At 41.2% G+C, this 26,285-nt stretch overlaps 1 protein-coding gene across 7 annotated transcripts in view; it reads left to right on the plus strand.

The window, feature by feature from the left end:
* The window catches only part of RBMS1 (RNA binding motif single stranded interacting protein 1), a 253,204-nt gene that overhangs the window by 221,778 nt on the left and 5,141 nt on the right, over positions 1 to 26,285 (plus strand). For 4 of the 7 annotated variants that reach the window (XM_066279069.1, XM_066279070.1, XM_066279071.1 and 1 more), the window contains exons 7-13: positions 17,029 to 17,144; positions 18,010 to 18,059; positions 18,186 to 18,279; positions 20,715 to 20,762; positions 21,663 to 21,713; positions 24,758 to 24,868; positions 25,931 to 26,011. In XM_066279069.1, coding sequence (XP_066135166.1) covers positions 17,029 to 17,144; positions 18,010 to 18,059; positions 18,186 to 18,279; positions 20,715 to 20,762; positions 21,663 to 21,713; positions 24,758 to 24,868; positions 25,931 to 26,011 — 551 coding nt within the window. The remainder of the gene's footprint in view (positions 1 to 17,028; positions 17,145 to 18,009; positions 18,060 to 18,185; positions 18,280 to 20,714; positions 20,763 to 21,662; positions 21,714 to 24,757; positions 24,869 to 25,930; positions 26,012 to 26,285) is intronic. The other 3 variants (XM_066279072.1, XM_066279074.1, XM_066279075.1) reach the window with 3 other exon arrangements.

The following is a 26,285-nucleotide window of genomic DNA, read 5'->3' on the forward strand; positions in this document are numbered from 1 at the left end:
GCCTGTAATATGGGAGCCAAGTACAGATAAGAAACCCATGTTAGACACAGTCCCCCGAAGACACTTGATGAAAATTAACAAACTGAACAGTGAACTCATCTTAACCGTGACTCTCTTAAGAAAGCTTGTAGATGGCAAAGCAGAATAAAGTCAACTGTGCACATGAATGTCACATCTCATATGCCACCATCCTTCTGCCAACACCCTCTTCATCCCAGAGTAGTAATGTGGCTGGGTTCCCCCGTGCTAGACATGTCCCACCCTGGCCCAGGGCATGCTACATGGTAGAGTACAGGCTTACAGTTCTGCAAAGATCCAGTTCATGATCTTAATTCAATCTGTATTCTGAAGTTGCTTTTTAAAAATCTTGTGTTTTTGTGCCTGATGTTACCATGTTTTCAAAGAGGCCCTGTTTTTTTTTTTTATAGCAAGTTCTTCTTTAAATGCACAGTGCAGTTTCTGTTGAAAAAATTAATTGCTCATTAGGCCTATCCTCTGTGCTCCCCCACCTAGTCTCATTTTTTTCCTGAAGACGGTGAAGCATTATCCTTTATTTGGCTTCACCTTGGTATTGAGTGCAGCTGGTACCCAGGATGTCAAATTTGCTTAGATTGTCCCCAGCCAGGGTAAAAGAAACCAATGACTTCTTTGTGAGACAACCTAGGTAAGTTCCACAGAGGTTTAAAATAACTATTTAATATTTCCTTGATAAAAATTCCAGTATGGAGAATTAGTATGGTGATAGTTTCCCACAAAGTGAATGTTAGAAACAAGGAGGGGTTAGTTGGGTAGTCCAAATTTGGAGACATTCCCAAGGCAAAAACACTGTCACTCATGGTCATGATTCAGAGATTTGTCTGAAAACTACTCTTCCAGAAGAAAGGACAGTCTCTGAGAAGACAATGCACGTGGCCTATTAGCTGGGACTCTGCTGGAGCTGCCTGCCCTGGGCCTGTTGTTTCTGCTTCTGTGGGAGAGACACACGCGCGTGCACACGAACAAAGGCCACACGTGTTTTCAGTGCTGCGGGGGCCGTTGTGACCACCCATCTCCCTTTGTGGGCCTTTCCGTGACATCGAGTCTGAATAAGTCCCTGTTTGCTAAAGGCAGAACGTTTTTTTTTAAATGCGTCTGGTCACTGGTCTGAGCGCGTGTTAGACTCGGCGTTGTGCTGGCGCCCTCCTGCTGCGCTGCCTCGCCCGCGTCCTGGAGGAGCTCCAGCGACTGCCTCTGTGACTGCTGGCCGACTCCAGCCAGAGACCTCGGCTTGTTCTACATCTGCTTTCTCTGTTACTCTGACTTTTCCGATTGGGTATGTGCCCAGCAGGCTTGAAAATGGCTTTGACCACATTTCATAACTCTGCGTGTATAGGTGATATTATCAGGGCATTGTCCTATGCCAGGAGGCAAAAAAAGTAATGTGTAGAAGAAAAATTAGGGCTCTGGTAAAAAGACTGGACATCTTTCAAGGGTTTTTATTGCCTGTTTTGTTTCCTGAATGTTTGTCTTAAGCGCTGGTACTCTGTAAAAACAGAAAGCCTTGGCAACTGTAGAACAAAGAAGTATAGGGAGATATGTGATGCTCTGGTACTTTTAGGACAGTGTGATCTACCTTTGGGGTCGGGCTCTGCCCACGTCCTCCTCACCCACTGTGTACGATAGAGCAGAGTGTAAGTGCATGAGCTGTTGAGGGGACTCTCCAGAGGCGGCCCTCCACAAGCAGCCATCACCACGAAGACCAGCGTGCCAGAGCAGGCGCGGGGGGCCAGCGGGGTGTGGGCTCCCTTGCAGATCTAAAATTTAAACTTATTTTCCACCACGGAGGGAAAGCCTAGTTTTTTAAAAAGTGACAAGGGACCACACATGGAAAGGCACCAGTGTTTTTGCTGAAGATGCTTTGAGTGCCATGCCAGACCTGTGCTGGGGCTGCCTTCCGGTGAGTGGTTGTTATCACCATCAGTCACACCCACCCTACGGCACACCATCAGCCACACCCACCCTACGGCACACCATCAGTCACACCCACCCTACGGCACACCATCAGCCACACCCCCCCTAAGGCACACCATCAGTCACACCCACCCTACAGCACACCCTACAGCACACCATCAGTCACACCCACCCTACGGCACACCATCAGTCACACCCACCCTACGGCACACTCACCCTACGGCACACCCACCCTACGGCACACCCACCCTACGACACACCATCAGTCACACCCACCCTACAGCACACTCACCCTACGGCACACCCTACGGCACACCATCAGCCACACCCACCCTACGGCACACCATCAGCCACACCCACCCTACGGCACACCATCAGCCACACCCACCCTACAGCACACCATCAGTCACACCCACCCTACGGCACACCCACCCTACGGCACACCATCAGTCACACCCACCCTACGGCACACCCACCCTACGGCACACCATCAGTCACACCCACCCTACAGCACACCCTACCCTACGGCACACCCACCCTACGGCACACCCTACAGCACTCCATCAGCCACACCCTACCCTACGGCACACCCACCCTATGGCACACCCTACGGCACACCCACCCTACAGCACACCATCAGTCACACCCACCCTACGGCACACCATCAGTCACACCCACCCTATAGACACTTGGATCAGTGTCACACCTTTTCACCATCAGGTTCTCCCAGGGAGAAACAATAAATAATGGGAAAAAAATTTTATTAAAGTATAAGGATCTCAGGTAGAGGATGTGTCAACTATGAAAGTTTTTTATTCTTTTTTTTTTAAGTGAGAGAAGGGGAGATACAGAAACAGACTCCCACATGTGCCCTGACTGGGATCCACCTGGCAACCCCTTGCCCATCTGAAGCCCTTTGCAACCGACCTATTTTTAGCACCTGAGGCAGAGGCTCAACAGAGCCATCCTCAGTGCCCGAGTCCGATGTGCTCAAATCAATTGAGCCATGGCTGCGGGATGGGAAAAGAGGGGGTGAGAAGCAAGTGGTAGCTTCTATGTGCCCTGACTGGCAGTTGAACCCGGGACATCCACACAGCGCATTGCTGCTCTACTGCTGAGCCAACTGGCCAGGACCTGAAACAGTTTTCTAAAAGGCATTTGCCAGTAACTTCATCCTTAACTACAACTTGGACCTTTATTGCATTCTATGTGAAGCCAAGGCAGCAGTCCTTGCCAGCTGCTTAAAGCCCTCAGAATCAAATCTCCTGGGAAATAGGCCAGTCCCTAACCACATTTAGAACTTCTGAACCCAAGTCCCTCTCCCGAGAACTTAATAATTCAAAGGCAAGAGGAGGAACCATCATTAAAATTTATGCTCCTCAAAAAAAAAAAAAAAATTATGCTCCTCCTGTTATCACAATAGTAATAATGATAGCTAAATATGCTGTTCAAGTACTTTATATGTTAATTATAGCAATCCTTTGAAGTAGTAGTACTATCCCCATTTCACAGATTATGAAACCAGAAATATTAAATAATTTACCCAGAGTCACTAGTTAGTACATCGAATTTCAAACACAGTGAGACTGATCTAGAGCTGGTGTTCTAACCACTGTAAAATCTGACCACTAATACAGCTATTGGTGCAGAGATTGGGGAGATGAATAATATACACACACACAGATGTTTACAGTTTTATGGTAGAACATTATGTAACTTTTTTTTTTTTTTTACAGGGACAGAGAGAGAAAGTCAGAGAGAGGGATAGATAGGGACAGACAGACAGGAACGGAGAGAGATAAGAAGCATCAATCATCAGTTTTTTGTTGTGACACCTTAGTTGTTCGTTGATTGCTTTCTCATATATGCCTTGACTGTGGGCCTTCAGCAGACCGAGTAACCCCTTGCTTGAGCCAGCAACCGTGGGTCCAAGCTGGTGAGCTTTACTCAAACCAGATGAGCCTGCACTCAAGCTGGTGACCTCAGGATCTTGAACCTGGGTTCTCCACATCCCAGTCCGACGCTCTATCCACTGCACCACCACCTGGTCAGGCTCTGTAACTATTTCTTAATGATTGTATAAAAAGATAGAGAAAGGCCCACCATGTAGGTAATAAAAGAAGAGAACCTAACATCGCAAATATGGAAAAATAAATATAGAATGATGGGAAAGGGTAATATTTTTGTTTTTTATTTAACCTGTCTTGAATATTGTTAACACATGATTTTACTCATAGGTTAAGCTGAATGGGAGCTGGAAATACTCTGTGTGAGGGTCAGGAAAGGAGAGGCGGACACCGTGGAAGGCTGGGCGTCTGGGGAGAGCCTGTGGCTCTGAGTCCTGACGCGGCAGGACCGCAGGACTGGGTTAGAAACCCAGCGGGCCAAAGCAGGAGCGGGTGTCGTGGGTGCACACACCCCAAAAAGAATGGATGATTCTATTGGATCCTTAGGTTGAATTTTTCAAAAGAAGAGTCCCAGATAGTTCCTTGCATATTATTACTTGAGGAAACTTGAAAGTAGAAAACTATCAGGAAAAAAAGCTAACAGAGTTGCTGAGTGGGCTGCTTTTCCACAGCTGATGGAGACCCTTCTGTGGAGGGCAGTTTACGTTTTATAGAATGTTGATTGGAGTAAAAGACTACATAACTAGAAAAGTGAGAGTTTGGAAATAGCTGTTAGAACACCGTGAGAAAAATGGTCTACCCTGTTACATACTACCAAGAACTTGAGTCCTCCAAGCCACTGATTAAATATGTGAGGACTTCCTGGGGGTCAAATGATAAGCTTAGTGCTTAGAGCGGGCATTCTGGAAGCAATGTTTAGTGTGGGTATAAAGGGAAGGCATTTGAGCATAAATCACTGTAGCATTTGCCTTTAGAAGATAAGGAAAGTGCTGAGTGGAGAAGTGCGGGGAGTCATCATGGGGATCCCTTAGCAGACTCAGTCCCTTAGGGGGGAGGTATGGTTAGTGCCACAAAGTTAGGCCTTTGTGAAAGGTCTTTCCACTCTCACAGCCCTGTTGTAGGCACATTGGAGATCCAGTAATGCATGTACCCTAGATGACTCTTAAGAGGTCCCCCAGAAAGATCAGATCAGTGTTGTCTGCATGTGTGGCATTGCCTGCTACAGGTTGTGCAACCGTAGTTTAAGCTTTTGGAGGTGCATGTTCCTCTTGGTTCTGATGAACAAGAAAATAACTTGACCGTCTCGGATAATAAGAGAATCTGACCTGAAATATCTCACCTAGCCACCTCCAGAAAAATTTATTTTTTTATTTTTTTTTTTTTACAGAGCAGAGAGTGAGTCAGAGAGAGGGATAGACAGGGACAGACAGACAGGAACAGAGAGAGATGAGAAGCATCAATCATTAGTTTTTCATTGCGCGTTGCAACACCTTAGTTGTTTATTGATTGCTTTCTCATATGTGCCTTGACCACGGGCCTTCAGCAGACCGAGGACTTTTGCTGGAGCCAGCGACCTTGGGTTCAAGTTGATGGGCTTTTGCTCAAACCAGATGAGTCCGCGCTCAAGCTGGCCACCTCGGGGTCTCGAACCTGGGTCCTCTGCATCCCAGTTCGATGCTCTATCCACTAGGCTACCGCCTGGTCAGGCTACCTCCAGAAAAATTGATAACATTTTTGAAATCCTTAAGTTGAAATCATTAAAGGAAAGGCTCCATATAGTTTCTTGCATGTTAATCAGTTGAGGAGGTTTGAAAAATAGGCAGCATGATCAGAAAGAAAGCTAAGAGTTGCTGAGTTGGGTTGGCTTTCCTCAGCTGATGGAGAAGCTTCTGCTGAGGGCAGTTAACATTTCAGAGAACGTTGATTGGGGTAAAGTCTGGGCACATCCTTTAAAAACCCAAAAGACTAATTCATGAAGGGGAAATTCAGCTTAGAATACTCTGCATATTTAATAAAATAAATTGATTAACTTTATATATATTTCTATATCACTCTAACACAGGAATTTATCTTAAATTGTAAATCATTTGTTAGAACTTTCTGCATTTTTGCTTTGTGCAGTAAGGTAAAACATTGCTAACTGAAAAGTGACCGTACAGAAGTTAAGGGTTGATAGTTCATATTAACTTTTGAAACTTAATATACCCAAACTTACCTACAGATCATAGTTATATTCCTAGTATTTGTGGCATTTCCTTTTCTGCATGTCAGTCCTCCTCAATGGATCCCTTCTAAAAAGAGCAGTCAGAGAGGCCAAGACTGATCTGTAGAATAAACTGATGTCGCATAGCGTCTCCTAGTTTTTAACCAGAACCTAGGTGTTCAGCTCTGAAGTGCAAACTAGAGACTATTCCTGGGTTTGGGATATACCATAGGATGTGCCAGTCAAATAAGAGCCTCTTATTTTGTAACAAGTGTGCACACACTTAAACACAAGTGGGCCATGAGAGATCTGGGAGTGTTTTAATTTTTCGATTTCAAAATCTGACTGAAATCACCTAACCCTTGGCTCAGCTTAATAGTAGTATAAGTATCTTAAGAAACTTACATAGTTGCTTTCCTGGAGCACATGGTACAATCTTTGTAATGACTTAAGATATCAAAAACTTACAGGATTCCGCTTTTTTATGTCACCCATGTGCTTGGAGCAGCAGCTAGAAAAAAAATTGAGCTGTTCCTGTGTCAGAAGTATTTTGTTTCTGGATAGTAATTTTATTTAAAATAAACATTCTAAAAACAGTGCTCTGTCCCATAAATGGTTAAATGGGTTTCCACAGATTGGATACACTGTCGTCCCATTAAACTGCAAGACTCTTTTATCCACCACTGTATCCCTAGTTCTTAACATTATACCTTATACATAGTAAACACTCAAAAAGTTTTTTTCCTGTCTGAATAGCTCGATTGGTTAGAGCAGTGGTAGTCAACCTGGTCCCTACCAGCTTTCACGGTGGGCGGTAGCGGAGCAACCAAAGTATAAATAAAAAGATAGATTTAACTATAGTAAGTTGTTTTATAAAGATTTATTCTTCCACACTTAGTAAAACTCCGACATAAAGTATTTGGTAAGTAATTATTATTATATGCTATATCTTGCTGTAACTCTGCTTCATAAATTTTATAAAGTAAAGTTACTTCCCTACTTTATAAATCACCATTACTGTGGAACCGGTGGGTGGTTAGAAAATTTTACTACTAACAGAGATACAAAAGTGGGCAGTAGGTATATAAAGTTTGACTACCCCTGGGTTAGAGCATCCTCCCAGAGCGCAGAGGTTGCCAGTTCGATCCCCAGTCAGGGCACACACAGGTGCAGATTGATGTTCCTGTCTCTCTCTCACTCTCTCCCTTCTGCTTTCCCTAAAATAAATAAAAATTTTAAAAACTATTCAATTGTTAATAAACTGAATTTTTTATTAATTTTAATGGGGTGACATTGATAAATCAGGGTACATATGTTCAGAGAAAACATCTCCAGTTTATTTTGACATTTGATTATGTTGCATTCCCATCACCCAAAGTCAAATTGTCTTTTCGTCACCTTCTATTTGGTTTTCTTTGTGCCTCCCCACTCTCCTCCCCCCCTTCCGTAACCATCACACTCTTGTCCATGTCTCTGAGTCTCATTTTTATGTTCCATCTATGTATAAAATCATATAGTTCTTAGTTTTTCTGATTTACTTATTTCACTCAGTATAATGTTATCAAGGTACATCCATGTTGTAAATGATCCGATGTCATCATTTCTTATGGCTGAGTAGTATTCCATAATACAGGGATCCCCAAACTTTTTACACAGGGGGCCAGTTCACTGTCCCTCAGACCGTTGGAGGGCCGGACTATAAAAAAAACTATGAACAAATCCCAGTGCACAATGCACATATCTTATTTTAAAGTAAAAAAACAAAATGGGACAAATACAATATTTAAAATAAAGAACAAGTAAATTTAAATCAACAAACTGACCCGTATTTCAATGGGAACTATACTCCTCTCACCAATGAAAGAGATGCCCCTTCCGGAAGTGCGGCGGGGGCCGGATAAATGGCCTCAGGGGGCCGCATGTGGCCCGTGGGCTGTAGTTTGGGGACCCCTGCCATAGTATATATGTACCAATGCTTTTTAATCCACTCCTCCACTGACAAACACTTGGGCTGTTTCCAGATCTTCGCTATTGTGAACAATGCTGCAATAAGCATGGGGGTGCATTTCTTCTTTTCAAACAGTTCTATGGTGTTCTTGGGGGGTATATTCCTAAAAGTGGGATGGCTGGGTCAAAAGGCAGTTCGATTTTTAATTTCTTGAGGAATCTCCATACTGTTTTCCACAGTGGCTGCACCAGTCTGCATTCCCACCAGCAGTGCAGGAGGGTTCCCTTTCTCCACATTCTCGCCAGCACTTACTCTGTGTTGTTTTGTTGATGAGCGCCATTCTGGCTGGTGTGAGGTGATATCTCATTGTGTTTTTAATTTGCATTTTTCTCATGATCAGTGATGTTGAGCATTTTTTCATATGCCTATTGGCCATCTGTATGTCCTCTTTGGAGAAGTGTCTATTCATTTCTTTTTTCCATTTTTTGATTGGATTGTTTGTCTTCCTGGTATTGAGTTTTAAAAGTTCTTTATAAATTTTGGTTACTAACCCCTTATCAGACATATTGTCGAATATGTTCTCCCATTGTGCAGTTTGTCTTTTTATTCTGTTCTTATTGTCTTTAGCTGTGCAAAAGCTTTTTAGTTTGATATAGTCCCATTTGTTTATCCTGTCTTTTATTTCACTTGCCTGTGGAGATAAATCGGCAAATATATTGCTGTGAGATGTCGGAGAGCTTACTGCTTATGTTTTATTCTAAGATGCTTATGGTTTCACGGCTTACATTTTAAGTCTTTTATCCATTTTGAGTTTATTTTTGTGAATGGTGTAAGTTGGTGATTTAGGTTCATTTTTTTGCAGGTAGATGTCCAATTTTCCTAACACCATTTGTTAAAGAGGCTGTCTTTACTTCATTGTATGCTCTTACCTCCTTTGTCAAATATCAGCTGTCCATAAAGGTGTGGGTTTATTTCTGGGTTCTCCGTTCTGTTCCATTGATCTATGTGCCTGTTCTTATGCCAGTACCAGGCTGTTTTGAGTACAGTGGCCTTGTAGTATAACTTGATATCCGGAAGTGTGATACCTCCCACTTTATTCTTCCTTTTCAAGATTGTTGAGGCTATTCGTGTTCTTTTTTGGTTCCATATAAATTTTTGGAATATTTCTTCTATATCTTTGAAGTGTGTCATTGGTATTTTAATTGGTATTACATTGAATTTATAAATTGCTTTGGGTATAGACATTTTAAAGATGTTTATTCTTCCTAACCAGGAGCACGGTATATGCTTCCACTTGTTTGTATCTTCCTTGATTTCTTTTATCTATGTTTTATCATTTTCTGAGTATAAGTCTTTAATCTCCTTGGTTAAATTTACTCCTAGGTACTTTTTTTTGTTGTTGCAATAGTGAAGGGGATTGTTTCCTTAACTTCTCTTTCTGACAGTTCATTGTTAGTGTATAAAAATGCCTCTGATTTCTGAGTATTAATTTTATATCCTGCTACCTTGCTGAATTCATTTATCAGGTCCAGTAGTTTTTTGACTGAGACTAGGGTTTTCTATATACAATATCATATCATCTGCAAATAATGATAGTTTTACTTCTTCTTTTCCAATCTGGATGCCTTTTATTTCTTCTTCTTATCTGATTGCTGTGGCTAGGACTTCCAGAACTATGTTGAATAAGAGTGGTGAAAGGGGGCACCCCTGCCTTGTTCCTGATCTTAAGGGTATTGCTTTTAATTTTTGCCCATTGAGTATGATGTTGGCTGTGGGTTTGTCATAGATGGTCTTTATCATGTTGAGGTATGATCCCTGTATTCACACTTTGTTGAGAGTTTTGATCATGAATGGGTGCTGGATTTTATCAAATGCTTTTTCTGCATCTATTGAAATTATCATGTGGTTTTTCTCCTTCTTTTTGTTTATGTGATGAATCACATTGATTGATTTGCAAACAGTCTACCAGCCTTGCCTCCCGAGAATAAATCCCACTTGATCATGATGTATGATTTTTTTTTCATATATTGCTGGATTTGGTTTGCTAATATTTTGTTGAGGATTTTAGCATCTAGATTCATCAGGGATACTGGCCTATAATTTTCTTTCTTTGTGTTGTCTTTGCCTGGTTTTGGAATCAGAATTATGCTCGCCCCATAAAAGGAGCTTGGAAGTCTTCCTTCCTCTTGAATTTTTTGAAATAGCTTGAGAAGGATAGGAGTTCTTTGAATATTTGGTAGAATTCACTTGTGAAGCCATCAGGCCCAGGGCTTTTCTTTGTTGGGACTTTTTTGATAACTGTTTTGATCTCATTTGCTGTAATTGGTCTGTTTAGGTTTTTGATTTTTCCAGATTTTTCCAGTTTTGGAAGATTATATGTTTGAAGGAATTTGTCCATTTCATCTAGGTTGTCTAGTTTTTTGGCAGACAGTTCTTCATAGTATTTTTTACAATATTTTGTATTTCTGTTTTGACAGTTGTTATTTCTTCACTCTCATTTCTAATTTTACTTTTTGAGTCCTCTCTCTTTTTTTTTTGGCCAGTCTGGTTAAAGGTTCATCGATCTTGTTTACCTTTTCAAAGAACCAGCTCCTGGTTTCGTTGATCCTCTGTATTGTTTCTTTAGTTTCTATGTCATTTTTTCCGCTCTGATATTTATTATTTTCTTCCTTCTACTACCTCTACGCTTTATTTGATGTTCTTTTTCTAGTTCTTTTAGATGCAGGGTCAAGTTGTTTATTTGAGCTTTTTCTTGCTTCTTATGGTATACCTGTAATGCTATGAACTTCCCTCTCAGGACTGCTTTTGCTGTGTCCCATAAATTTTGACTTGATGTATGCTTATTATCATTTGTTTCTGGAATTTTTAAATTTCTTCTTTGATCTCATTGTTAACTTATTTGTTATTTAATAACATGCTATTTAGTTTCCAAGTGTTTGAGTATTTTTCAGTTTTTCTGTTTATTGATTTCTGGTTTCATGCCATTGTGATCAGAGAAAAGGCTTGATATGATTTCAATCTTCTTAAATTTGTTGAGACCACTTTTCTGCCCTAACATGTGGTCTATTCTAGAGAATGTACCATGAGCACTTGAAAAGAATGTATATTCTGCTGCTTTAGGGTGAAAGGTTCAGAAGATATCTATTAAATCCAGTTGATCTAGTGTGTCCTTTAAGTCTTCTGTTTCTTTGTTAATTTTCTTTCTTGAGGATCTATCTAGTGATGTTAATGGGGTATTGAAATCCCCTACTATTATAGTATTGTTTTTGATCTCGCTCTTTATATCTATCAAAGTCTGCTTTATATACTTAGGTGCTCCTATATTAGGTGCATAGATATTTATAACAGTTATATCTTCCTGTTGGATTGTTCCTGTTATCATTATGTAGTGACCTTCTTTATCTCTTACTATAGACTTTGTTTTCAAGTCCATTTTTTCTGATATAAATATTGCTACCCCAGCTTTTTTTTTTCCATTTCTTTTTGCCTGAAATATTTTTTCCATCCTTTTACCTTCAGTCTGTGTGCACCTTTTGTTTTAAGGTGTGTCTCTTATAGACAGCATATGTACAGGTCCTGTTTTCTTTTCTTTTTTTTTTTTATTTTTCTGAAGCTGGAAACAGGGAGAGACAGTCAGACAGACTCCCACATGCGCCCGACCGGGATCCAACCGGCACGCCCACCATGGGGCGATGCTCTGCCCATCCTGGGCATCGCCATGTTGCAATCAGAGCCACTCTAGCGCCTGAGGTAGAGGCCACAGAGCCATCCCCAGCGCCCGGGCCATCTTTGCTCCAATGGAGCCTTGGCTGCGGGAGGGGAAGAGAGAGACAGAGAGGAAGGCACGGCGGAGGGGTGGAGAAGCGAATGGGCGCTTCTCCTGTGTGCCCTGGCCGGGAATTGAACCCGGGTCCTCCGCACGCTAGGCCGACGCTCTACCGCTGAGCCAACCGGCCAGGGCCCAGGTCCTGTTTTCTTATCCATGCACCTACCCTATCTCTTTTGATCAGATCATTTAATCCATTTATATTTAAGGTTATTATTGATATGTAGTTATTGTCATTTTATTCTTTAAAGCTGTATTCTTCTTTTGCTATATTCTTTTTCCCCTTTGATCTGTTTACAATAGGTCCCTTAGCATTTCTTGCAACATTGGTTTGGTTGTAGTGAATTCCTTGAGGGTTTTTTTTGTCTGGGAAGCTTTTTATTTCTCCTTCAATTTTAAACAATAGCCTTGCTGGATAAAGTAGTCTTGGTTGTAGGCTCTTTTTCTGCATTACTTTGAATATTTCTTGCCATTCCCTTCTGGCCTCGAGTGTTTCTGTTGAGAAGTTGGATGTCATCCTTATGGGGTTCCTTTGTAGTTGATAGCCTTTTTTTCTCTAGCAGCTTTTAATATTTTTTATCGCTTAGCTTTGGTATTTTAATTATGATGTGTCAGTGTAGATTTCTTTGGGTTTCTCTTTAATGGAGTTCTCAGTGCTTCTTGAACTTGTGAGACTTTTTCCTGCATTAATTTATGGAAGTTTTCAGCTATGATATGATTGAACAAAGTCTCTATCCTTTGTTCTTTCCCTTCTTCTTCAGGAACCTCTATGATGCAGATGTTATTTCTCTTCATGTTGTCACAGAGCTCTCTTAGAGTTTCCTCAGACTCTTTGAGTCTCTCTTCTTTTTTCTGTTCTGCTTCCATGCCTTTGTTTATCTTGTCCTCTAACTCGCTGATTCAATCCTCATCTTCATCCATCCTGCTTTTAATTCCTTCCATGTGGTCTTCATTTCTGATATTGTATTTGTCATTTCTGACTGATTCTTTTTTATTATTTTAATGTCCTTTTTTATATTTGCTATCTCTTTATTTAGGTGTTCATAATGACCATTTATTGTTCTAAGATCTTTGAGCATCCTAACAATCGTTATTTTAAACTCTGCATCTGGTAATTTGGTTATATCTGACTCATTCAGATCCTTTTCTGGGGATTTCTCTTGATTTGTGTTGCATTTCTCTGCCTTCTTATTTTGTCTGTGTAAAAGGAGGTTTTGGCCACTGGAGTTCAATGGGTGTGGCCTCTGTGTTCCCTAGGTGTGGTCTGTCTGCAGGCCCGCCACCCCCCTCTGCCGCCACTGCTTAGGGTGTTTGGGTATGGGAATTTCGGGTGCCAGCCCCCTGGGGCTGTTGCTGTAGTTTCTGCCTCTCCTCTATGGGAGGGGCTGTGATCATTGCCTGGGTCTACAAGCCCCAGTGGGTGGGGTTATGCGCTGCGCCCAGGCTGGAAGCCTGGGCAGGGAAGACAGGGATGAGTACCTTTGCTCAGCTGCAGGTTTCCACCTGATTCCGGGCTTTCACCCAGCCCCCTGCAGGAGGACTCTGCTGGCCAGGCGGAGCTGCATGTTCACACTCAGTCACGGGACTCCGCCTGCTCTGGGTTTTTGCCCCACCCCCGCAGGAGGAGCTGGCTTGTGTGTTGGGCAACAAGCCTCAGTTCTGTGGTCAGGGGAGGCAGCAAGCTTGTGCGTCCTTGCTCAGCATCGGGTCTCCACCCTTTCTTGGGCTCCCACCCTTCCCCCGCAGGCAGGATTAGAGGAGGGCCTGCAGCTGGGCCTGACCACTTTCCCGGCTCCCCTCTGCCCGCACTGGGCTAGACTGAGCTCACGCTGAGCCTCAATCATGGCCAGCCAGCTTCTGCCGCCACTCGCCCTCTCGCAAGCCCTCAGCAGTGTGGGTGGGGGCGCTGCAGCTCAGACCCTAACACTCCATACTGTAGTCCCGGAAGCTCCCTCCTTCTAAGCGACTCTGCTCTGAGTGCCCCAGGAGAGCTTGTTTGGCTGGTGTCCTGCTTCCCTTTGCTGGTATTGCTGGTTCCAGGGGAAATATTCACTTCAGATTTGGGGAGGGACTCGTCCCAGAGGTTAGGGTGGCTGTCGCTCAAAGTGTTTCTCCCTGTGCCTCCTAGATTACACTCTCTTCCTGCTACTCCGGCCCTCTCCTCTCTCCCCATCCCCTGGAGCCCCAGGTGAGTGGTTGTGAGGGAGGTTTTCTGCCCGGTTCCTTTAAGAAGAATCCTGGGTCTAAGAAATCAGTCTCTTTCTCACAAACAGTATCCTGTCTTGTTTCCAGCTAAATATTGTCCGTACGCCTCTTCTAGGCTCTGGGGCTGCAGGCTGGGGCTTTGTTCCTGGGACTCAGGACCCTCCCTCTCCACTAAACTCACTTCCCACCACGCAAGTCTCTCCGAGCTGCCGTTCGCTCTGGGGAGCTGGGCAGCCCTCTCTGTGTTTCCGCTTTTCCTACCAGTCTTGGTGTGGCTTCTTCAGTGTTCCTTGGTTGAAGAGTCCCCTTAGTTTAGTACAAAGTTGGTTTTTCCAGATGATGGTTCTTAAAATTAAGTTGTAATCAATCCACTTTGGTTCTGGGAGGTGGAAGTTGGTACGTCCGCCTACTCCATCGCCATCTTGCCGCTCTCCCGAAGAGAATTTTAATAGTGGAAAGAAGCTGTTACGATTTGATAGTGCTTCATACTGGGGCACTCCTCTGTGATTTGAGCAGGCTTATTGTTGCCTGAGATTATTTCTCTGTGACAGGTGGTAGCCTAGATGAATGAAATGTGTTGGGAGCTCTTACCATGGATAGGGACGCATGGTCTTTAAACAAATGTGGCATTTCAGCGTTCACCAGACATTGCTACCAACTGCTTCATTCACACCGACCCGCTTAGGCATCCTATAATGAACTTCCAGAATGAGTCCATCCTGGTCAGTTTCTTTCTCTGGAAGAAATGACACTAATGGAGGAAAATGGTTTATTTGCATTACTCTTATTTCATTTGAATTACTTTTCTTTCTTTTTTAATTTAAATGTCAGAAGAGGAGCTAGTCTTTATAATGCCCTTAGATAAAAGCATCCCCTTCAAATGAAGTCCCACAAAGTGCCAGCACCATTGAATTTATTACTCCTCTCTTGCTCTGTGAGGTTATTGGAAGGCAAAATCCTAAAACCTCAGCTGTCGTTGAAGAAAATGTTTAATTCTATAAGGACTTGTCTATATCTGCGGAGAGTGAGATCTTGCAACCTTTTGTCTGAGTTTTCTATTTGTGCTTGGACATCAAGGTGAGACATCCAAGGTCACAGCCAGTGGACCCTCCGTATTCTCAGCAGGGTTTGCTCTCTACCCCCTCCTTTGCCTTGAGGTCTGTGTTCTCTTGGCTCTAGTTTCCATCTGTCCCTAAATGGCCCAGGTATAGAATTAACAGCATCATCAGTGATCGGAGAGCTCTCTTGCTTCATTGCATCCATTTACATATTTCACCTTCCATGACTGTTGGAAAGGGTAGAAATTTCCAAAAGCAAAAAAGACAAAGAGAGTAGCTCATCTACTGTCTAGGATTTGGCCCCAGTCCCTCTTCCCTCACACCCAGTTTTCCTTAAATGGAAGTTCCTTGTCAGATAAGCCTGAGGGGTGTGGGGTGTGGTGGGAGTCAGAAGGAAAACAAGGGACCCCTTTGTGAAAGGTAGGGCCAGGGCTCCCTGTATTCTCACCAGACACCTCACCGTTTTGCTCACCTCTTAGTACCTACAGTAGAGTCGTCATTCATGCCCTCACATTCCCACCTGTCCTCTGGAGTGGGTCACACCTGGGTCAGGAGAAGAGTGTGTCAAATGGCAGCCTAGGCAGCGCACCCAGAAGGAATTATTACTGTTGGATTTTTTGTTGTGTTTTGTATTTTGGCAGAGAAGTGTTGAGAGACACTATTGCTTCCACCCTGTTATTAGCGGGTGGATAATAAGTGATACAAAATAAGAGATGAATTAGGATAATAAGAGGCAGAGGAGAAGCGGGTAAAATTTCCCCAAGTAATATTTTTCTCTTCATGGTTATTTAACTTTGAAACAGTACTTGAAAGTAGTAATCATGGTTCTGTGGTAGACAAAGGACAGAATGTGAGAACCAGACTGGAAGGTGTGATTATCTTTATTGCATTAACTAGAAACATATAAGAACATGCCCCATTTTCAGGAATACACTGCTATTTCCATTATGGAAAGGTGAAGAAGAGTCATGGGTGGCCTGCTCTGCTGTTGCCTTTTGTTTTTTCTTCTGTCTCTGTCTCTGTCTCTCTCTCTCTCTCTCTCTCAGCTAATGTGTATGTATCCCTGTGAGAGTGTCTGCATCTTTTGCTTTCCCGTGTTTCTTGAGTTGTTCTTGGGATCATCTTATCATATGGACATATAGTAAAGCAACACTGCATAGAATGATTAAAGGCACAGAAGATCTTTCAAGTAGGGTGCTCATGTGTTTCCTTCATTGTCACGACAGCTATATTCAATACTGTGTACCAAAAATAAACAAAGGAGACCTATTTGATTCATTCATTCATTGAACCAAGATGTAATAAACACCTACAATTCTTATGCACTGGGGATACAGTGATGTCAAAACAGATGTCTCTGCCCCCTGTGGATCTTGCACTCCGGAGAGGAAACACACACACACACACACACACACACACACACACACACAACCAGACTTGCCAATTGTTAAAAATACTATGAATGAAAATACATGTGAGGTTGTAAAGGGGAACTTGTTTTCTTCTGGGGAAGCGAAGGCTTCTCTGAGGAATTACATGGGAAGCTATGGGCGCGTGTTTAAGGTGGAGGAGAGGATGACACAACCATATTTACATTTGAAAATTTATAGAGGTGGAATTGGAGAGGGCCCCGAATGAAAAAACAGAAGTGTATCTGCACTTAAAGACATGGCAGAAGTGAATCAAAAGATTTCTATGCTTCCTCAGAATAGCTCTTTAAATATTTTCATTACACTCTGGTTTGAAAAGAATAATTAACAAATTTTTCACTAGTGAATAATCTTATAAGGGTCTGAGTAAACTTTTGCTTTTAAGTGTTCTGTCAGTCCTCAGATAGCATTCACACTGCCCCTGTTAAAAAAGTTGTTATATTTTGTCATGCGTATACACACATAATTTTGGTTTCATGTGATTTCTCCCTGTTCATTCAGCTCCTACAGAACCTTTATTGTGTAAGTTTGCGGATGGAGGACAGAAGAAGAGACAGAATCCTAACAAATACATCCCCAATGGAAGACCGTGGCATAGAGAAGGAGAGGTGAGACTTGTAAGTCCTTTCCTGAAACTTTAGTGTGGGTGTGTCATTGTGAAAGCCTGTGTGACTGGTTACACAAGTGTGGTCTTAACTTGGCTGCCACACTTCTAGCATAGGTGCCAGAATGATAACTTTACGATCCAGATAATGTCAAATACTACTCTTCCCAGTAGATGTGGTGCTAAGAGAGGGATGCTTCACCAGATGGACAGATAGATGGTGGAAACAGCTCTGTTTACAAATTAACTACCCATAAACTGAAAGGGCATTTCAAATGTCATTGATTCTTAGAGAGGTTTATATTTATAATATTTGAAAGTCATTCTAAATAACATTATTGAAATGAATTATATATTTGTCATTGAGGGGTTGTTTTTTTGTTTTTGTTTTTTGGTGGGGGTTGCCTAATTCTTTTGAACGTTCTTTGAAAAAAGAAAAAAAGATCAATTCCTTAATAAAAAATGTTAGACCTCTATTTCTCTGTGTTTGTTTATTTTCAATGAATTTTTTTAAGTAACATACTGGTCCAAGAATGTCTAGGGAAGAGCTGTCCAGTCGATGTGTCCCAGAATCTGTCCAGTGATACCCACTAGCCACATGTGGCTTTAGAACACTTGAAATGTGGCTTGTATGGTGAAGGGACTCAATTTTTATTTAATTTTAAATAACTGCATGTGATTACTGATTACTCTATGGGACAGGGCAGCTCTAGAATTTAATTCTCATATTGGAGTTTATAACTGTATTTGTCTAACAGAAATTCTAAATTTTGTCAAAGGTGCTAAATTTTCATTGTTTTATGTTGCCATAAATCTAAGAAATGGAATTTTTTGATCGTGCCCTTGCAGATATTTCTCTTTCTTTTTCGTTCCCATAGGCTGGAATGGCACTTACTTACGACCCAACTACAGCTGCTCTACAGAATGGGTACGTCATTAAGACAAATACATAATGGCTTCAGGGAAAACGTGAAGGTGGAAAACATCAGACTTTTGTTCCATGGAATATTCTCTTTAAAGGATTACTTAATAAAGGCTTTTGTGTTTGTTCTAGATTTTACCCAACACCATACAGTATTGCTACAAACCGAATGATCACTCAAACTTCTATTACACCTTATATTGCATCTCCTGTATCTGCCTACCAGGTTTGTACCATTAGGATTCACCAAACGTATGACAACTTGCTGACCGTGAATCACTGCTACATTTTTGTGTGACTGAAAATTTTGAACATTTGTAATAAAATTTAAGATGTTATGCAGCTTGGCTATCCGCTTTAGAATAAGCTGCTTTTTACTTGACAGAGTGATTTACTTTTCATGTAAAATAGATTGTAAAATGAAAAAATGTTTGTCAGTTGACTTTGAAATCATAGCGTTTTAGAATTGGGATGAACCCCAATATTTCCTCCACAGTGAGCCCTGCTGTCAGACACCGGGTGTCCCAGAAATTGAAACTTAAAGAGAATTGGCACCAGATGAAATACAAAATAGGTGTGCACACCTGCCTTTTTCTCCTCATCAGCAGGAACTAACCGTAGAGCAAGTAAACATGCTAGTAAATAAAGCTGTGTCTCCATTAGGTAACATTAAATGAACAATACAGTGAGATGTTAGGCCAAAAAAAAAAAAAAGAGGTCACTCCCTGTTTAGGTTGTTTTTGTGAAGAAGCGTCATCTTAAAATAAATTCCCAACTTAGAACCAAGATCTCATTAAGCACCTGTTGTAATATTGATTTGGTTTTATTTCAGGGTTAGCTCCTGTTCTTCACGAACCCAGTGGTATGCATGCATTTCTCTTCCTTTAGCAGAGTGCCTCTAACAGGATTGCTGCATTGGCCCAGACAGGAGCATTGTAACGAGTTCTGTTCCAGACATGTAGGAATATAGTTCTCTTTTGTTGACTGTTGAGATCCTATGTGACTAAACTTTGTGTGTTCTTGTTTATAAAACAATTTAATTAGATGTTGTAGCCCTGATTTTTGGGGTTAGGGGGTTGCAATATCTAATAACTATTTTACTTCTGTAAACCTCAGTTTCCTCATCTTTAAAATGGGGATAATAATAGTTTCTATATCATAGGCTTGTTGTAAGAACTAAATGAGAGTATCTATGAAGCTTGGCACATCCTGGCATATCATTAGTACTCAATAAATATTAACTATGATTATTATCATTAACTTGTAGGTTTAGGTGACTGATGAGAATCTATTATACTTTTTAAAAAAATATGGTCAACATAAGCAATATCATAAAGGTGGTTCTATTTAAAAACGTAAAAGTAGCTTTGACTAACAGAGTAGGGATGAAATGCACTAAAATTGAAGTTTTCTGACAGCATCACAGCCTCCCTCCGCTTCTAGGCTTCTAGGTTCTTTCTCCTCCTTTCTCTGAGTTGTCTCTTTTTTTTTTTTCTTTTATCTCTCTGGGTTGTATGTTGCCTGTGCTGGTGTTTCAGTCTGCTGGACATAATATTCACTAATTTAATGCCTCTTTAATTATGTTGGACTTAAGATTTCTATGTTTTCCTTGCCTATGTAAAACTCAGATCTGCTCTAGTGCCTTTTCCCTAATTAACAATTCCTGTATCTGATATTGAAAGGTAGTCTTCCTTCTTAACCGCCTGAAGTTGGAACCCTCTGCCATTCATGGATGTCACTAAAAATAGATAAAACTAAGGCAAATGAAACATTGTGCATATTCATTTGAATGTATGCTGCTACAGATATATTACAGCTATTAATGCATCTCTCCACCACCTCTTTTCTATAAAAGCAATGAACATTTTGGCCACAGAACTATTTCATAGAATAAAAAAAAAAAAAAAAGGTAGAATAGTGTTGGAAACAGATTTGATATACCAAACTGCAAACAGCACTTCATTTCAAAGGCCTGATGTTTTCTCCTAGGTATTCTGTGTCTCCCTAAGGTACACGTGGAATTTTTTTCATTTGCCTGACACTCAGTGCCATAACCTTAAAGATTGATTCTGACCCCTTAAGTTCCGGGGCCCACGAGGGTCAGCAGATAAGCTTTAAGTGGTTTTTCTGTGGTTCCCTTAAATGTTTGCAAAATATTGCTTATGTATATGCAGTTAGTTGGGGATTATTTCTCTCATCAGGTTTTCAAAGGGCTCCGTGACCCAAACAAGGGTAAAGAACCAAGGACGAAAACGTCATAGAACATAGATTATTATTCCCATTTTATAGTTAGGGGAAAATGAGGACTAGTCATTGACAGCAGCTGATTTGCTGCTTAAGAAAGAAAATTGGGTTAGAGGTCATAGCTTCCTAACCCCATAATGCTATATTAGATTATTAAGACCACTGAAGCATACAAAAAATGGGAGCATCTGGCCCAAATTGAGGTCAGTAGAGAGCTGCTCGCCTCCCCATGATTGACTCAGTGAAGGCCTTGTACTCGTGTTGGAGTGGGCCTTTCTCCACTCAACCACCATTTGCTTATTGGGTTTGAGAAATTGGCATCTGCAAGAAACCACCAACACCCCGATGGGGAAAGGCCGCAGTCCAGATAACTGAAATGTTAACAAGGCAGAAGCACTTAACTTTGGTCTGCCTTAGGTGGCAAAGGAAACCAGAGAAAACAAGTATCGGGGCTCTGCTATCAAGGTAAATCATAATACATTCTTCCCCCATGACTCTTCCCCATATCCTCTCTATAGAACCTTTGACGTTAACAGTAGGGGATAAGACACTGGAGGGTTTTGTTCTTAAAAATTAGAGACTGAAACTTCGTCTAAAAATTACATAATCTCAGGGAAGCTCTGGGCATCGAGAAATGGACTGTTTTGGGGGTTTGTTTTTTCTCTTGAATGGCAGGCTTCTTTCTTTCCTGCCACAGAACCTGACTCTCACATCTTACTTCTCAATCCAGAGGGTCTACTGTGTGGATGCCCTGTTGACTGTAGATGTTAAGATCTAGTTACTGAAGTCTCATTTTCTAAATCTGAATTTCAGATTTTTATTTTCCACACTAACTAGAAATTGTTGACCACCAAACAAGATTTCTAAAACCTAATTACCTGGGTATTAAAGATTAAATTTGATTATTCTTTTTAAATAAGCACATGCTTTATGGATTAGTTTCTAATAAGATGTGCTGGAATTAATTTCCATTCATCTGTATTCCTGAAGCACCTAGTTCATACCTTGAAGGTAGCACATTACCGTGTAGATTTGGATTGTTTACTTGTTTATCTCCCTTGCTTAGACAGTAAATTTCTTGAGGGTGGGGCCCATGACTTATTCACCATTTTCTCTTTGGTGCCTGATACTCAATAAATACTTCTTGAGTGGGCAAATAGAACTTGGTTTTAAATAATCATTTCATCCAATTCAGAGTGACCAGTTTGCCAAGAACTCTAACTACCTTAATAGTCTTTTTAATCTTTGATAGTATTGTTTCCTTATTTTCCTTCTGTAGACTTTAACATGATTAAAAGAGTTCTAGAGAAATAGGTAGCCTTCCAATGGAAATAAATGTTTCTTTCAAAATCCTCCTTGTTCCAGGTGCAAAGTCCTTCTTGGATGCAACCTCAACCATATATCCTACAGCACCCTGTGAGTCTTCCTCTTAATGGCCATGTACTTTGCAAGTAAACCATGTATATATTAAAAACATTCTCTGGGTTGAAACCATTTGCCAAAGGTGGTATAGGATTTGGGAAATTTTAAGCATGCAATATGAGAATGTACAAGCTTGTTAGAAAACTCTCACTCATCTTTTTTGTCGTAAAACAGTTTGGTAGTTGACAATAGGTTATAATTGCAATCTTTCAGAATTTAAAATATATTATACTAAAGACAGGGCACCATTTCCTTCCTCATACCATTTCTGTAGAAGATCATTAAATTGAGGTTTTTTTACTTTAAAATATTTTTTAATTGTAAGGTTTTTTAAGTTGCCAATTTTTAAGAGTACTTGGGATGAAACCTCATTTTTTACATTCTGTAAATATAAAGTGTCCAAAATTGATCTAGAGATTTTTATCAGTTATTTAGCCAGCCTCTCCATAGAAACTATAAATACAAAAGTAGTAACACCTTTTTTAGTAAATACAAGTGATTTCTTTTGTACATGAGCATTTGTTGCACTTATGTATACATTATATTTTTCGATTGAGTTACTTTACCTTATTAGCATATTTTAATACTTTTACAAAAGTACATAAAATCCAGTTTGTTGAATTAAAACATGGGTTTAAAAAGTTGACAAAATAAAGAATAGAGAAAAAAAATCATACCAAAGAAAAGGGGCCAGAGGTGCCCAGCACAGTGACCTTTGTGCTTTCCAGGGGAAGGCCACGCCTCTGGTCCCAACCTTTCTTGTAACTAATGCAAAATGGGACTCTTGATAAGCAATACAGTCCACAGTATTTATAAGATAAAAATAGATCAGTTGCTTGGGAAAAGCACGCTATTCTTGGCCTTATGATGAGAGGGAGTTTTACCCAGAACACCTAAAGAGAACACCACATAATGTGAGATCATGTGTAGAAACAGCAGTCCAGGGACAAGTTCTGAACGGAATGTTGCTCAGGTGACATCGAAGAAGCAAAGAAAACATGGTTAGTTGCTAACCCAGGAGAACTCTGGGCTGTGTGTCTGTATAAACACATACACATACGTTTCTCTATGCACACATATATCCACAGACTCACACATTACCTACTCATGTAGGGTGCACATTTACACCCACACACACAGAAACACTCGTGGCCCTCTGTGTCCCTGGTACTTTGTGCCATCCTATTGTGCAATGCTGGAAATGAACTCACTTTTCATGTGGGGGTTTCCTCATCTAGTAGTTCCTACAGATGAATGGGAAAGGGAGCAGGAAACTCCTTCAGAATATTTTGGGCTTCTGAGTCATTTCCATGTTACCACACACTTTTTGATGATGCATTATTTTTTTTTTTTTTCATTTTTCCGAAGCTGGAAACGGGGAGGCAGTCAGACAGACTCCCGCATGCACCCGACCGGGATCCACCCGGCATGCCCACCAGGGGGCAATGCTCTGCCCCTCTGGGGCGTCACTCTGTTGCATCCAGAGCCATTCTAGCACCTGAGGCAGAGGCCACAGAGCCATCCTCAGTGCCCGGGCCATCTTTGCTCCAATGGAGCCTTGGCTGCGGGAGGGGAAGAGAGAGACAGAGAGGAAGGAGAGGGGGAGGGGTGGAGAAGCAGATGGGCGCTTCTCCTGTGTGCCCTGGCCGGGAATCGAACCCAGGACTCCTGCACGCCAGGCGGATGCTCTACCACTGAGCCAACCGGCCAGGGCGATGATGCACTATTAAAAAGAAAATTTTTTCTTATCAAATGTATTAACAACAAACTATTTCTGACATACACCTGTATTTTCTTGACAAATTTTAGAGACAGAGCTGCACATACCTCAGTGTAATGCTTTAAGGCGTGGGGAGTGTGCAGCCAGCTCCCGCCTGAGGATCCGTTTCCTTTCCCCACCCGCTCTAGGCTGCCCACAGCCAGAATCCTAGCGCGCCTGCGCCACAGGCTCTGCTCCCAGTTGTGTGTCCTAATATCAGTAAATCACAGTGTATTTTTAAAATGTCCGATAGAACGATACCAAAAACTGTGCATTAATTGTGTAGTGTTAGAATAATTGTATTCTCAGGTAATTGGGTGATTGCAAAAGTGGGTGGAATGGCATAATCCAGAAGAATATGATGTCGGATAAATTAGCGAAAATGTAAAAATCCAGAAATCGAATTAATTAAATTTTGCTTTAGGCAGTCAGTGTACATAATCATTAAAAATGACGATAATGATAGTTACGCAGTAGGTTAGGTAAATATTTATAATGGAATGTTAAGTTTAAAGCAGAAACCTAGGGTGTGGGATTGTTCATGTACCCTCTCTGCCACTCTGTGAACACACGCCAGGGTCAGAATCTGGGCAGCAGTGCCCCGGCGGTGCGAGTGGGGTGTCTGAAAGACAGAGATTGCATGAGGACTGATTTTTTTCATCTCTTCTGCTTTTTTTTTAACTTTATTTTACTTTTAATGACCAGAATTGTTTTTAAAAAAATGAAACCAAAGAATCTGAAATTAGTTTATTCATTACATCTGAATCAGTTTCCCTCCCCAACCCCAGGTAGTAGTTGAAAGTGCTGGAAAACAGAAAAATGTGATCTTGAATTAAGTGACTATCTATATAGAACATTTTTTAAACAAAACACTGTATTTATAATATTTAATTTAGTATATAATTTTTGGCCACATAAAAACATCAACTGTCATTTCATGTAAAAAATAATTAATTAAGCCTTTTGTAAACCTAGCCAGCCAGACAGTTGGCCTTTTCTATTAGAGCTCCTCCTGCTGAACTAGCTTGCTGTACAGTTCAGTGAAGGTAAAGGCAGAGGTGTTTAATACAGGATTTCTGTGAAGTGAGTGCTCTCGAAAAAGTCTCAGGAAGGACACTCTGGAAGATTTTAAGGAAATTATTTATGATACCATTTGCCAGTTTGAGGGGAGGTTATGTTTGGTTCACATTCCTCAATAAATAGGCATTTCATTTGCAAAAGGGGGTTACAGAATCTTAACTCCCAACCTCTTACGTTGTATCTTTCTCCTTCTTCGCAGGGTGCCGTGTTAACTCCCTCGATGGAGCACACCATGTCACTACAGCCTGCATCGATGATCAACCCTCTGGCCCAGCAAATGAGTCATCTGTCAATAGGCAACACCGGAACAGTAGGTGGCAAATTAATATCATCTATCTTACAAACAGGAGTGTAAATTAATGTAGATTTCCCTATCAGTCACAGGCGCTGTGATGTCAACAATTATGTCTGGCCTCCCTGATGCTCCTCCATGTTGCCTTCCTCATAGTAAATACTCGGATATTTCTTGACTAATAGATGAACTAAGAGTTGGACCTCTGAATATCTCTTCTTTACCAGAGTAGAGCACCCATACACGACTATGTCTAGCCCTAATAACCAGTGCCTTTCATTCACACTGGCAGGCCTGGACTTGAAACAAAAGATGAAGGTCATGCATGGTGGTGAAGGCAGGAAATTTCTCCTCTTACTTTTATGAAATTTGGGGGCATTGAGTCATGATCTTTGTACAGAATTATTTCCCCAGAGTTCAGGAGAGACTTAGTTGGGTATTGAGGTTGAGCTGATACCATGCCAGATTTACTTCCATTGTTTGGCTGTGACAACCAAAGGCTTTTAATTCAGACCATATTTCTGGTGGCTTTAAAGAAGAAAGGGTAGAGTGGTTTCTCACTTACATCAGAACTAGCAGCAGCTACATGTGAAGGCCAAACAAAGGCCACACACATCCAAGTAGATTGACTGGAAAGCTCTTCGGCCTTTGGATGCCTGTCAATATCAGGAAAGCAAGAGTCCGTTTTCTATTCTGCAGTGACCTGTTAAATCTAATAAGTCATTTACCCCTTAGTCTCCTCTTATGGAAACAATTCTGGATACTAGTTGGGCGGGGGGCGCTGCTAGAAAATAATGAGGCCCTTTGAGGAGAAGGAGAGATCTTCTAAAATAGCATATTAAGGATGTTGAATTATTGAGGATGAGAAACCTTAATGATCTTCATCTATGTGCTTCTTTGTTAGGAAATCCAGACAAAGGTAGGGATTTCTGCTTTTATAAATACATGAAGTAGAAAGCATTCACTTTGCTTTTTATATGATATATCAATATATAGTAATTAAAGTGAAGCCCATTTGCATTTCTTCTTTGAGACTTCCAAATACTTGTGATGCCATCCTGACCATATTCTTCTTTCCAGTACATGCCTGCAACGTCAGCTATGCAAGGAGCCTATTTGCCACAGTACGCACACATGCAGACGACAGCGGTTCCTGTTGAGGTTGGTACAGATCATCCAGGGGTCATTCTGGCAATGACTAGTTTCAGAAATGTGTAAATTAGGTGGAACTCAAAAGAAAAATCAATCAAAAATTGAACATTTGCATAAAGATTAAAGTTTAGAAGGAGGAGTATATACCTAGAGTTAGTTTTTACTATGAAATAGAATTCTCTGCATTCAGATTAGAATAGTGACATCCAAGCCACACACCCAGTGCTCCCAAAAACATTTCCTCAGCTTGTAACACATTTCATTACTCCTTCAAGGCTCTGTT

The sequence above is a fragment of the Saccopteryx bilineata genome, chromosome 5 (genome assembly GCF_036850765.1).
Source record: "Saccopteryx bilineata isolate mSacBil1 chromosome 5, mSacBil1_pri_phased_curated, whole genome shotgun sequence".
Taxonomy (NCBI): Eukaryota; Metazoa; Chordata; class Mammalia; order Chiroptera; family Emballonuridae; genus Saccopteryx; species Saccopteryx bilineata.